Here is a 14,065-nt window from a genome sequence, read left to right on the forward strand (position 1 = left end):
CTTTCCTTTTTTTTCCCTTCTCCCATATGTTCATCTGTTTTGTTTCTTAAATTCCCATATGAGTGAAATCCTATGGTGTTTGTCTTTCTCTGACTTATTTTGCTTATCATAATACACTATAGCTCCATTCACATTGTTGCAAATGGCAAGATTTCATTCTTTTTGATCGCTGAGTAATATTCCAATGTATATATACTACATCTTCTATTCATCAGTCAGTGGACATCTTTCTATAGTTTGGCTGTTGTTGATAATGCTATAAACATTGGGACATGTGTACCCCTTAGAATCGGTAATTTTGTATCCTTTGAGTAAATAACCTAATAGAGCAATTGCTGAATTGTAAGGTAGTTCTATTTTTAACTTTTGAGAAACCTCCATGCTGTTTTCCAGAGTGGCTGTGCCAGTTTGCATTCCCGCCAACAGTGTTGGAGGGTTCCCCTTTCTCTGCATCCTCACCAACACCTGTTGCTTCTTGTGTTGTTAATTTTAGCTATTCTGACAGGTGTGAGGTGGTATCTCATTGTGGTTTTGATTTGTATTTTCCTGATGGTGAATGATATTGAGCATATTTTTATGTTTGACCTGTATTTCAAAAACTAAATCAGATCATGTTGTTTCTCTGCTCAAAATCTTACAATGGCTCACCATTTCACAGAGAGTAAAAACCTAGTTCCTATAATGACCTATGGGTTTCTGCATGATCTGAATCCTACACTTTGCATCCTTCCCCTTTTGCTTCTCTAACCTTGGCTTTCATTATTCTTCCCCTTGCTCTCTTCATGACAGCTACCCTAGCCTCATTGTTTTCAAATATGCTGGCTACTCTCGGCTCTATTGTACTGTTTATTGCCTTTTGGAATGTTTTTCCTGCAAATATTTACATGGATATACTTCATCTCCAAGTCTTTGCTTACTTGTGACCTACACAGTGAGACTTGATCTACCCTATTTAAAATTGCAAATCATCCTTCCACCCTACTTAGCATTGCCAGTCCTCCTTACTTGTACTTTTTTGTTTTCCTGTAACACTTATTCTGTTATACATAATTTATGTACTCTAATATTTATATACTATAACTTCTTGATTATGTTAATTGCTTATTGTCTATTTATTGGAACATAAACTCCCTGAAGTAGTGTTTTTGTTTTGTTTTGTTTTTTCTACTGATCTTAGGTGCCTAGAACAGTGCTTGGTAAATAGTAATGATTCAGGAAATCATTATAAAATAAAAGGATGAAGAAGCAGGGAAGAACTTGGAAAAAATACACATGCTATTCCATTCACCAGCTTCGTGACCTTGGGAAAATAGTTAACCTTTCTGAGTTTGCTTACCTTAAAAATGGAGATGATGATTTTGGGGATTAATATCCAGAATGATGAGTGACATGTTAGGGTTCTAAATAAATGTTGGTTTGTTGTCCTTCCCAATTATCTGAAACAATTATATTCTCCTTCAAAATTTGGGCTATAGGGCTGTCCCTTAGTTATTGTGATCTAATGCTTGTTTCTTTGTGTGTTTATTCGTTTATTCTTCCAATGAACATATAGTGAATGTCTGCTACATACTGAGCATTATTTGAGCCAGTGGAAAGTGTAGTAGTGAATGAAATAGTCCAGTGGGACAGATAGTGAACCATGTAAGTAAACTGTATATTGGGTTAGATGGAGATAAATGTTTTAGAGAAATATTAAGAGCAAGAAAGGGTGAGAAGGAGGATTGCAGTGTTAGATACAATGATCAGAGGAATCATTACTGATAAATTGACATTATGTCAAGAACTGAAGGAGGTGAGGAAATGAGCTATGTGGGTATCTGGGAGAAAACCTGTTAAGTAAAAGAGACTGGAAATGCAAAGGCCCTGGGAGGGAGCATGTCTGGCATGTTAGAGGAACACCTATGGGACCAGTGTCACTGGATTAGAGTGAATAAAGAGATCAAGTCAGGGAGGAAACAGGCCAAATTGTTTAATCCCTTGTTCAGTACTGAGGTGGCACCTTTGTGCAAATTATGAAAAGATGGTTTCCTTTCAGCAGTTGCAGCTACACAGGTGCATGGCTTGGCTAATGGAGTGTGGACTGGACTTTGGTCCCTACTCGTGCCCTTGGCACAGTGCACAAATGGCACAGTCAGATGTGATAGGCTTGGCCTTGTAGTTTATGAAGATCTTCCACAAGAGCATTGCCTTCTTGTAAGCTGCAGGTGAACAGTTGTACCTTCAAAGGAGCTGAAAACCTCCCTCCGAGAATGTAAAACTCGGACAGTCTGTATGACAGTTTTTAAAGTACCTTTCTGCAGGAGATGAGGGAGTTAGAGGTTACATAAATTAGGTGGATTTGAGCTTACAAAATTGCATATTCTTTGTCACTTTAAGCACTGAATGAGTGAATCAAATCTTCATTGAAATATGGGAGAACATCAGTTTCCATTACTGTCAAATGTAGACTTTTCAGAACAAGCATTTATTTTGACTTATTTTTTGACATATTTGGCTTTGTCTTAATCTACATTTCTAAAACACCTAATTATAGAATCTAATTGAAGGCTAATACTTGACTCAAAACAAGTACCCAGTAAAACATGGTAGGAGCCAAATATATATTTGATTGTTTCCCAGGCAGGAAAAGTTGGCAACTAAAACTCTGGAGTCTAAGCCTCATTGTATGTCTTAGTATAAGTGATGATTCTTCTGTTGGAAACTTTAGAGCTTCTCCCTACCCCTTTTTTCTTCAATTACAAGAAAGTATTACTGCCAAAAAATAATTCTTTAGGGGAAAAAAAAGCTACCCTGTTGTGACATATATTCTTACTACTTAGGGTATGTGTTCTACTAAAATTGCTAAAAGTTGTTAAGTCAGTATGTAATGGAGTTGACTCCAACTAATGGAGGGTTCCAGTGTGATCATGGGGATCCTTTCTAAATCTTCCAAGCAGAGCTTCAGTGTTGTGAATATAGCATTGTGTGTCAACAATGCTTCATTAAAAAAAAAAAAAAGGAATTTCAGGGTTGTAAATACCAGTTTCTTTATGAGTACCAATGAGTTTCTTTGGGATTTAAGCCAACGTACATTTGGGCGTAAATGTGAAGTAAACCAGGGAACCACACACGATGGAGTCATGAAGAATGGGGCCTGGGAGGAAATACAGCAAGGACGTTTAGACTGGCCACTTGTGTTTATGTCCAGGAAAAGAACAGAATTCCACTGGTTTTAGGTGATGACTGAATACCAAGAGAATGGAGTATAATTACGGAATTTTTATATATGGTTTAATGAAGGTTTTCAAAATACTTAATAGACTTTAAAGTTGTTGGTAGCACTGTCAAATGCTGTGTCTTTATTTTTTGAGAAGAAAATATGCAGGGGAGGGGCAGAGAAAGTGGGAGAGAGAGAATCCCAAGTGGGGCAACCATGAGATCATGACCTGAGCTACTATGCTGATACCAGGAGTTGGATGCTTAACCAACTGAGCCACCCAGGTGCCCCAAATACTGTTGTTTTCTAGATGTTTTTCTGCATAGTAATCCATGGCTTAGTCCCCAGATTAGTCTCTGTTGTATTTCCCCATTTCATAAATTTAGGACATCAGCTTAATATCAGATTAATGTATTTTTTTTGGTAAAAATATAAATACAAGGGTTTTTTTTTTTATGAGGATAGAGATAATGAATATAAAGTGTGTGTGTGTTATTACTAATTTTGTGTGTGCATATGTGTGTGAGAACTAGTTAGAGATTTTTACTGGCTTTCCTTGCAGTTATCCACACAATGCAAGATAAAACCTATAATTGGAATCCACGTGGATATAATTTTTATGAATACTAACTTTATTGCTACTGCAACCGATATAATAATACTTTTACTTTACGCTTATATAATACCTTACACTTTTTTTATTGAGGTATAATTGACATAATGCCTTTTTTTTAATGTTTTCCTTTTATTTTTTTAATGTTTATTTTTGAGAGAGAGAGACAGAGCATGAGCATGAGCAGGGGAGGGGCAAAGAGAGACTGAGACACAGAATCTGAACGAAGCTCCAGGCTCTGAATTATCAGCACACAGCCCCATGTGGGGCTCAAACCCATGAACCATAAGATCATGTCGAGGTCGGACACTCAACGCACTGAGCCACCCAGGCACCCCAATGTTTATTTATTTTTGAGAGAGAGAGAGTGAGCAGGGAAGGGGAAGACAGAGAGGGAGACACAGAATCTAAAGCAGGCTCCAGGCTCTGAGCTGTCAGCACTGTTTGGGGCTCAAACTCATGAATCAAAGTCAGAAGCCCACCCAGGCACAAACACATACCCTTACATTTTTTTTAATGTGTTTGTTTATTTTTGAGAGAGAGTGCAAATAGGGGAGGGGCAGAGAGAGGGAGACACAAAATCCAAAGCAGGCTCCAGGTTCTGAGCTGTCAGCACAGAGCCTGACGTAGGCCTTGAACCCAGGAACTGAGATCATAACCTGAGCCCACACCAGGCGCTCAACCTACTAAACCACCCAAGTGCCCTGAGAATCCCAAGCAGGCTCCACACTGACAGTGCAGAGCCTGATGCAGGGCTCAAACTCATGAACCGTGAGATCGTGACCTGAGCCGAAATCAAGAGTAGGAGGCTTAACCAACTGAGTCACCCAGGCACCGTTAATTCTTAAAGTATCTTCAATAAATGTTGTAAAATTCTTATAGGAACTCAATGAGCAGGACAAGATAGCTGTAACCTTACTTTAGAATTGAGCAAACTTTGACCCAAAGAGGTCCAGTGACTTAGTTATGATCAAGTGACTAGATAATGAAAGAGCTGAGACTAAAACCAGTCTTGAAATTTCTGCTTTGACCTATGGAAACCCAGGTTTCCTGCCACCCACAGAATCAGTTTTGGAGGAGTAGGATTACTCACTTGGCATACAAGGAGAATTTTGATATCTTTATCAAATGCTTTATTGAAATCAAGTCTCCTTTTATGACACTGTGGACAAGATGGAACAAAATAAGCTAGGTGCCTATGTCATTGGGTAAATTCACAACTGGTTTGGTAACATAGTACTCATTAGTGTCACCTTGAGGAGAGTTCTGGGGACATGCCAGAAGGTTTTGTCCTCAGCCTTACCTCTTCCAACATCTGGGTCTGTTTTGCATGAAATGTAGACAACAGGTTGATCAAATCTTTGAGTGACTCAAGATTTAGAGTAATTGCCTTTAAAATTTGCTCTTTTCTTTCTTTAAGCGCCAACTACTTTCTTGCTCTTCAGTCAGAAGAGTGCCATCAACCGCATGGTGATTGATGAGCAGCAGAGCCCTGACATCATCCTTCCCATCCACAGCCTTCGGAATGTCCGGGCCATTGACTATGACCCACTGGACAAGCAACTCTATTGGATTGACTCACGACAAAACATGATCCGAAAAGCACAAGAAGATGGCAGCCAGGTAATTCAGGGCCCAGTTCAGATTCTGTTTCCTTTGCCTAGTAATTGGACTAACCAACCAACTTTTTTACTTAATTCTTGAGGTGGGGGGCAGAGGGGGAGAGAGAGAGAGAACCTGAAATTCTGGACCTAGCAGCATTTTTTCCTCCTAATGATCTTTGATCATTATCATAGATCCTATTGGTTTGATGATGCTGTTGGAATAAAAATTATATAAGGAAAACTTATGTTCATATGTTGGTAATGACTTTGTCGCTACCACTCATATCTGTTTAGTTTTTTCCATTATGGTTTCATTTACATGGAATGTTAGAAGCTTTGAAATTAAATAGACCTTGGTTTTGATCTGTGTCACTCACTGAGATTCTTAGGAACTTTTTAGCTGAAAACAATATAAAGCACATAGCCCATTATCTGTTACATAGTATATATGGACTCAGTAAACAACAGTTCTATTATTATTATTTTTAAAAGGTTTAGAGGATAGGAAACATATAACACAGTCTTGGTAAAGTTAAAAAAAATCTGATGATATGTTATCATTAACGTAATGATAGGGGGGCTATTATTTGGTGACTGGGGGGAGTATGAGAATAAAAATATTATCAATTGTGTATGCTTGCATACCAGTCATGGTTTACATACATTTATCCATACTACTTTACTTTCTTTCTGGTGGCCAGTTTTAGACTGGGGATTACTATGAATAATTATTTGTCTTCCTTATAGCAGTGATGTTGAATTATGAATGTATTAGAATTTAGGGAGATTGGATTACTAAGTTTTGGTGTGTCTTTTTTTTTTTTAAGTTTTTATTTATTTTTGAGAGAAAGAGAGAGAGCATAAGCAGGGGAAGGTCAGAGAGAGAGGGAAACACAGAATCCAAAGACAGGCTCCAGGCTCTGAGCTAGCTGTCAGCACAGAGCCCGACACGGGGCTTGAACCCACAAACCGTGAGTTCATGACTTGAGCCGAAGCCTGACACTTAACTGACTGAGCCACCTAGGCATCCCTGGTGTGTCTTAATATCTCCCAAGAAAAGGGTGAGGTCATCATGTGGGGGGGGGGGGCTGTTGGGGGATCATTGAGGGGTGTAGCTATAGTGGTGTATTACAGATGCCCCTTACACTATATAGACTAGAACTGACTGATAAGTAAGAGAAACTGTAGCTGTTATTATACAGCCACAGATACAGCAGATAAATAAGATGGCCTCATTAAGGAATATATTATCTCACAGTTGCCAAGGCAATGAAATATAACTTATTCATATAGAAGAGATGAACAGAACCTCCCTATTGTTTTGCTTTGTTAAAAACTTTTTTTGGGGGGGGCGGTGATTTGAGGATTGGAGAAGGGCATGACTAGTCAATGCAGTTTCTAGCCCTAATTGCTGTTGTCTCTGTAAGCAGTTTCTCATCTTAAGCACTGTTGACATTTTTAGGCTATATAAATCTTTGTTGTGGAGGGATGTAAGCTGTTTAACAGCATCCCTGACCTCCACCCATTGTATAGTACTTGTACCCATATAGATGTGGCAATCCAATATGTCTCCCCATGGTGCCAGATGCCCCTGTTTGAGAACCACTGTGTTGGAAGACTTCCAACTTCCAGGTATGGTTCTAGCACAGCTGTATCCAGCTTACGGGAGACTGCTGCCACCTTCCAACTGTCATCAATGCATTGTCAGGTTCCTAGAGCAACTAATGTGGCCTCAGTTCCCTCCTCCGCTGTATACCCGGAAACAAAGAAGCACGTTACCCATAAAAAATATCTATGAGTAAGAAATGTCTAGTGAGACTTGAGAGTTGGTTTATATCATGTGAGCCTTGGAGCGATCCGCTCAAGGCTCTCTGGCTTGGAGTCTAATTTTCTGTGTGTGTCTTTTTCTTTCCCTAGGGTTTTACTGTGGTTGTGAGCTCAGTTCCAAATCAGAACCTGGAAATACAACCCTATGATCTCAGCATTGATATTTATAGCCGCTACATTTACTGGACTTGTGAGGCCACCAATGTCATTAACGTAACAAGATTAGATGGGAGATCAATTGGAGTGGTATTAAAAGGCGAGCAAGACCGACCTCGAGCCATTGTTGTAAACCCGGAGAAAGGGTGTGTTACTCGAGTTGCATTCAGATATCCTGGCATCTGAGATCCTTGTCAGCCTTCCTTTTCAGCTCATTTGTTACTTACCTTTAAATATCCTGTGCTTCAGTGAAAAAACTGGATAGTCTCTATCTACCTGCCCCACCACTTTCTATTTTTGCTTTCTCTGATTTTACTGCCTAGAATCTCTTTCCTTTTCCACTACTGCTTTAGTTCTAATTTCTGCCCATACGTCTGAGACCATTTAAACTGCAGGGAAGTTCTCCTCCATCTCCCCCAGCTCAGCGTGGTGTGGTTTTCCCCTTTCCCAAATACCCAGCACTCTATATCTATGCCTCTCTCTACTTATGCTAAGTCCTCTGCTTCATTGTTTTTCCATGTTATATTTTCTACTAAGACTTTAGGTTCCTTTATGACAAGAACTAATGTTTTCTTTCATTCAGTACAGAGCTTTACATTTGGTAAAATAGTACTCATATGCATCTGAGCGAATGAAGCTTGCTTAAGCTTACTTGAAAAGAGTTACAAGAAAGATGAACTTTAAAAGTTAAATATAAGAAATAATTCATTTATGACTTATTTTTAGTTATGAAATAGACTAATTGGAGAAAGAATTTAGAATTTTGAGTCCAGGTCTCTCTGATTATTGGTTTTTGTAATATTCCAAAAGCATAGCTGTGCCTGTGTCTATCATTTCATTAATTCATGAAAATTAGCTCCCTGACAACTATACTATGTGTCACTGTTATCAGAAGTAATAAAAATATCCCATGGCCCTTAAAAAAATACATTCTAAAACATTTAAAAATAAGATTTTAAAATATTCTTTCTGTATCTTAATAATATTCTTGTTTTGTATGGTTTCTTACTCTGATAAACTTACTGTTTCCTCCTTTCTCTTTAGGTATATGTATTTTACCAATCTTCAGGAAAGGTCTCCCAAAATTGAACGGGCTGCTTTGGATGGAACAGAACGGGAGGTCCTCTTTTTCAGTGGCTTAAGTAAACCAATTGCATTAGCCCTTGATAGCAGATTGGGCAAGCTCTTTTGGGCAGATTCCGATCTCCGGAGAATTGAAAGCAGTGATCTCTCAGGTACCCAAGAAATGTAATTCCTTATTTAACTTCAGTTATTGAGATGATTCATTAATAGAATTTATATTTTTCTTCCATTTTATTGTTTTTGTGCACATTTGTTTACAGTTCTTTCTAAATATTTTTTAATGTTTATTCATTTTTTGAGAGAGAGAGAGACGGAGTGTGAGGGAGGGAGGAGCAGAGAGAGAGGGAGACACAGAAATCTGAAGCAGGCTCTAGGCTCCGAGCTGTCAGCACAGAGCCTGAGGTAGGGCTCAAACTCCTGAACCATGAGTTCATGACCTGGCTGAAGTTGGACACTTAATCAACTGAGCCACCCAGGCACCATTGAATTTCCCTTTTAGATAGTTTTTTCTTTACAGAAATAATGACCCATTTGTACAAGGGTACCTGCTGCACTATTTATAATAGTCGATCACAGAGAAATACATTCTGATATATCAAGTGTATGCAGTATAACAGTCATTGCAAAAAAAATGAGGTAGGTCTGTGTGCACTGACATTTTCTTTCCTTTTTTCTTTTTGAGAGAGTGCATGCATGTGCACAGAAGAACTGGGGGAGGAACAAAGGGAGAGGGAAAGGGAGAATTCTAAGCAGGTCTCCTGCCCAGCGCAGAATCTGATGTGGGGCTCAGTCCCATAACCATGAGATCATGACCTGAGCCAGAATCAAGAATCGGACACTCAACTGACTGAGCCGCCCAGCTGCCCCAAAGGATAATTTTCAGAAATTAAGTTGCATAACAATGTTTTATTAAAAATTTAAATTAATTTTATATATGTACATACCCACACTGTATTTGATGGCAGGTTGCTCTTCAAAAATATTTATACTATGTATACCCACATGTACCTATACACATATACAAATAGGTGTGTATACCATGAAGAAACATATGGGTATGTATATATGTTTGTATTTTCTACAAGGAATAGGCAAGCAAATATACCTTGAGGAAGGTCTGGAAGGCTAGCATACTAATATGTTGAGAGTATTTATTTTTGTATCATTTGAATTTTTATATGTTTGAATACATTTATAACTTCCTTAGGCTAGAAAATATTCTGTCTTTTCAGGTTCAAATCCCTCCTTTCATTATGCCTTCTCTGATTCCAGTCATGCACACATTTATCTACACACACCTCCCATGGAATATTCCTTCCCTCATCTAATCACCTGTATCTCTCATGTCACCTCTAATTTGAATAATAGTTACTTATGTCAGTGTTTTAACTCTTCATATTGAGGGTGGGTTTTCTCCCCACCTTTCCTTTTCTCTCTTTCTATTCATTTATCTTGTTTATTTTTTGTTATAAAATTATCACATGTCCATTAAAGACAGGTTAGAAAAGAAAAAAAAATCCAAAACCACTCTCATCATTAATTTAACTTCCATTTTTTGATGCTTTTTTCTCCCTCTACCTTTAATTATGAAATGGTTCCAGCATACAGAAGGCATAGGGTTCCTCTCATCCAACTTTGTTAGATGTTAGTTTTTTGGGCCATATTTGCTTTTGAACTACTTCTCTTCCTTGAGATAAAACATTGGAGAGGGGGCCCCTGGGTGGTTCAGTTGGTTAAGCATCCAACTTCGGCTCAGGTCATGATCTCACAGTTCGTGGGTTCAAGCCCCACATCAGGCTCTGTGCTCACAGCTCAGAGCCTGGAGCCTGTCTTCAGATTCTGTGTCTCCCTCTCTCTCTGACCCTCCCCTGCTCATGCTGTCTTTCTCTCTCTAAAATAGATAAAAACTAAAAAAAAAAAAAAAAGTGTTTTTTAAATCATTGGAGAGAATTTTGAAGCCCTTATGTATCCCTCCCCAATTCTGTTCTCTTCTCTCTTTTTCCTAAGATAACTTTTGATGTCTTTCTTTGCCATGGATATTTTGCTATGTGTGTGTCTGTGTTTTACTGTACATACACATATATTTGAACTTTTTTTTTGCTTTTTAAACTTAATATAGTGTCATGTATTGTTTTGTAACTTGCTTTTTTCCAGGTATATTGTGGTTTTGAGATGATTCCTGTCAATCCACAAATGTCATTTATTTTCAGTGCTAAATAGTATTTCATTATATGAATCATTCTATAATTTCTCTATGCTTCTGGCAAAACTGCTATTTCCAGTCTTTTGGCATTAAAAGCAGTGTTTTAGTGAGTATTCTTATGCACATATTTGAACATTTCTCTGCGGCTTCAACCTAGTAGTAGAACTGCTATTTAATGTGCTGTGTATATATTCACCTTGAATAGATATATCCAGATTGTTCTTCAAAGTGATTATGTCGCTTTAAAATACCCACCAGAAGAGTGTGAGGTGTTCCTCCAGGATTTGGTATGGTTAGACTTCTAAATTTTTACTATTGCAATAGTTTAAAAGTATATCTCATTAATAAAATTTGCATTTAACTGTTTGATATTAATTTATTGGTCATTCATTTTTCTTTGAATTGCTATTCCCCATTTTTCTACCACTGATTTTTAAAAACTCTTTATTCAGGACTATTATCAATTACATATATATATTGAAGGAGAATGGGCATATTAAGGAAATTCAGTCTTTTCATCCATGACTGTAGTGGATCCCTCCATTTGTTTAGGTCTTGTTTGATAATTTTTAGTACATCTTTATACTTTCCTCTGTAGAGAAAGGTATGTATTGCATAAATCTTCCAATTTGTGATTTACCTTTCACTCTTCCAATGGTGTCCTTAGATGAAAAAATTGTTAATTTTAGTGCAGTACAGTTTACTAATTTTCCTCCTTATGATTAGTACTTTTTATATCTATTTAAGAAACCTTTGCCTACTGCAAAGTCACAAAGATATTTTGTGGGGTTTGTTCCTAAAATTTTTTATTTAACTTTGTCATTTAGATCTATGATCCATTTGCAATTTATTTTTGTGCATGGGGCGAGGTAGGGGTTAAAATTTGGTTTTTTTTTTCCATATTACTATTTAACATCAGTTTTTGAGAAGAGCATACTTTCTCCACTGTTTTCTAATATCACCTCTATTGTAAATGAAGTGACTGTATTTCTGTGAGTTTGTCTCTAATGTTCCCTTGGTCACTTTGTCTTACATGGTATTTTATTGTCTTAATCATTTTAATGTTATAACAGATGTATTTGGCAACATTCATCCTTAATATTACCTCAAGATGGCTTTTTTTTTCTTTTTTCATTTCCATATACATTCTAGAATCTGCCTCAAGTTTCCACCAAAAATGAAAGAAACCTAGTAGAATTTTGCCTGGGGTTGCTTTGAATTTATAGGTCAATTTAGAGAGAATTATTTTTATAATACTAGTTTTCCAAATTATGAACATGGTATATATCCCTCCATTTATTTAGAACTTTAATTTCCCTCAGTGTTTTATAGTTTTCTTCGTAGAGGTCTTTCCCATCTATGCTAGAGTTATTACTTGGTGTTTGAAGCTTTTGAATGTTAGTAGTAAAGTGTATCCTAAATTTTTAATATTTTATTCTCTGATTGTGGCTGGAATACAGACGTAGTTTCCTTTTTTCCCTTCCATTCTGTTATATTGAGCTTGTTCCCAGGGACCTTGTTAAATTCATTTATCTGTAGTTTCTTTAGGATTTTGTATGTCATTTGTCTACAAATAATGAAAGTTTCATTTGTTCTTTGCAATACTTTTTCCTTATTACCTTATTAAACTGACTGGCACCTCCAAGACATTGTTGAATAGAACAATAGAATCCTTGTGTGTTTGTCTTGTTTTGTTATTCTTGATTTAGAGGAAGGCATTCAATACTTCATGATTAGGTATTATGTTTGCTAAGGTTTTCTGTAGATAACATTTTTATCAGATTAAGAAAGTTCCTTCTGTTTCTAGGTTGCTAGAATAAATCAAACGTGACATGATAACATTTTCCTTTTTATATATGGCTAGATTTGATTTGCTAATGTTTTGTTTAAGGGTTTGTATCTGTTGATGAGAATGATTACCCTACAATTTTCTTTTCTTATAATGTACTTGTTGGCATTTTGCCATCCAGATTATGTTGGCCTCATAAAATGTTTCTTCTTTTTCTGTTTTCTAAAAAAGGTTAGTGTAAAACTGGTAGTTTTGTTTTTTCCTTCCTGATATATTCACAGATAATCATGACTTTTATCTTGGGATCTCTTCCTGCTTCATATTTTAAGCAGATCCACAGACTCTTTTACACTGGGTTGCATTTAATACACGCATAGTTTGTTCAATAAATAAGCATGTCTTTTCACTGTTGATTCCAGTATTTTACTTCTCCTCTTATCTCTGCCATCAGAGTAGATCAGGTCCTTATCATGTCTGGGATTCTACAGTGACACTGTTGACAGTTCTTTTTATCTCAGTGGTCCACTTGAGACCTTCCTTACACAACTAATCCTTTTTATTCATTCTTCTTAGTATTATTTTTAACTTAACCTCATCAAAGTAACACATGTAAACATTTGTGGAAATCAAATGCTTCTATTTAGTTACAACAGAAAATAAGCTTATTGTTCTCCTATCTACTCTAAGTTTCCCCTCTGAGGCATCTATTTTAAAATAACTTGCTTAAAACTGTTATTTCTTGATTTTTCAATTTTAGACATCGCAAGTTGACTTATTTAATGGAAGATAAAGATTTTGCTGTCTTAAACCATATAAGCCCAAAATACTCATATGAACTCTCCTCTTATCCTCCCAGGATAGTATTATCATAATTTTTAAGCTCATACTTAATTATTATTTATGGCTGTGAAAATACTACCTTTAGCCATGTTGCCTTCTGAGTTTTCCCCCGCCAAAGTTAATCTTGTCTAATATAAATATTGTTTCAGTACATACAGATGGATCAAGGAATCCATCTTTTTTCTCTTTAATTGAAAGCATACCTCTTGAATTTCTTCATCATCTTGCTCTAATCTGGATTTGCTTGCTTTTTTTAGGCTGACTTCCTTTCACTATTATCCTGGGAATGCACCTGCTTGGTGCTGAACCCTATTTACTGGATTCCATTTCTCTGGCTAATTTTTTTTTCATTGTAGAATGCATTTTCTATTACTTCTTGAAAGGGGTTCATAGGAGGCTAAAAATTTTCATTTATTTGTCTGAGTTTTTTCCCCTCACATTTGATAATTTAGATATATATAGAATTATGCTTCATAACTATTTTTATCTCCCAGTTTTGAAAGTAGAACTCTGTTGTCTTCAACCACCTCATGTTGTAGGGAAGTTTGATCATTGTGATTCCCAATTACTTATATTTGATCCTTTATTTTACCCTCCAGAAACTTTTAACATCTTCTCATTTTCCTAAATGGTCTAGAATCTGATGATAATATGCCTTTGTGTGATCCCTCCCTGACTTCCCTCTTCTGTCTTCCTTTCATTGACCTGGTTACTAGGTGTGGTATCTGGAAACTTAATGTCTTTTTTTTTAATG

The 14,065-nt window shown here is 36.8% G+C and overlaps 1 protein-coding gene across 1 annotated transcript in view; it reads left to right on the forward strand.

The window, feature by feature from the left end:
* The window catches only part of LRP6 (LDL receptor related protein 6), a 155,766-nt gene that overhangs the window by 121,643 nt on the left and 20,058 nt on the right, over positions 1 to 14,065 (forward strand). The window contains exons 13-15 of the mRNA XM_029953317.1: positions 5,230 to 5,432; positions 7,331 to 7,542; positions 8,441 to 8,631. Of these exons, the coding sequence (XP_029809177.1) occupies positions 5,230 to 5,432; positions 7,331 to 7,542; positions 8,441 to 8,631 (606 nt within the window). The remainder of the gene's footprint in view (positions 1 to 5,229; positions 5,433 to 7,330; positions 7,543 to 8,440; positions 8,632 to 14,065) is intronic.

Source organism: Suricata suricatta, chromosome 10 (assembly GCF_006229205.1).
Source record: "Suricata suricatta isolate VVHF042 chromosome 10, meerkat_22Aug2017_6uvM2_HiC, whole genome shotgun sequence".
NCBI lineage: Eukaryota > Metazoa > Chordata > Mammalia > Carnivora > Herpestidae > Suricata > Suricata suricatta.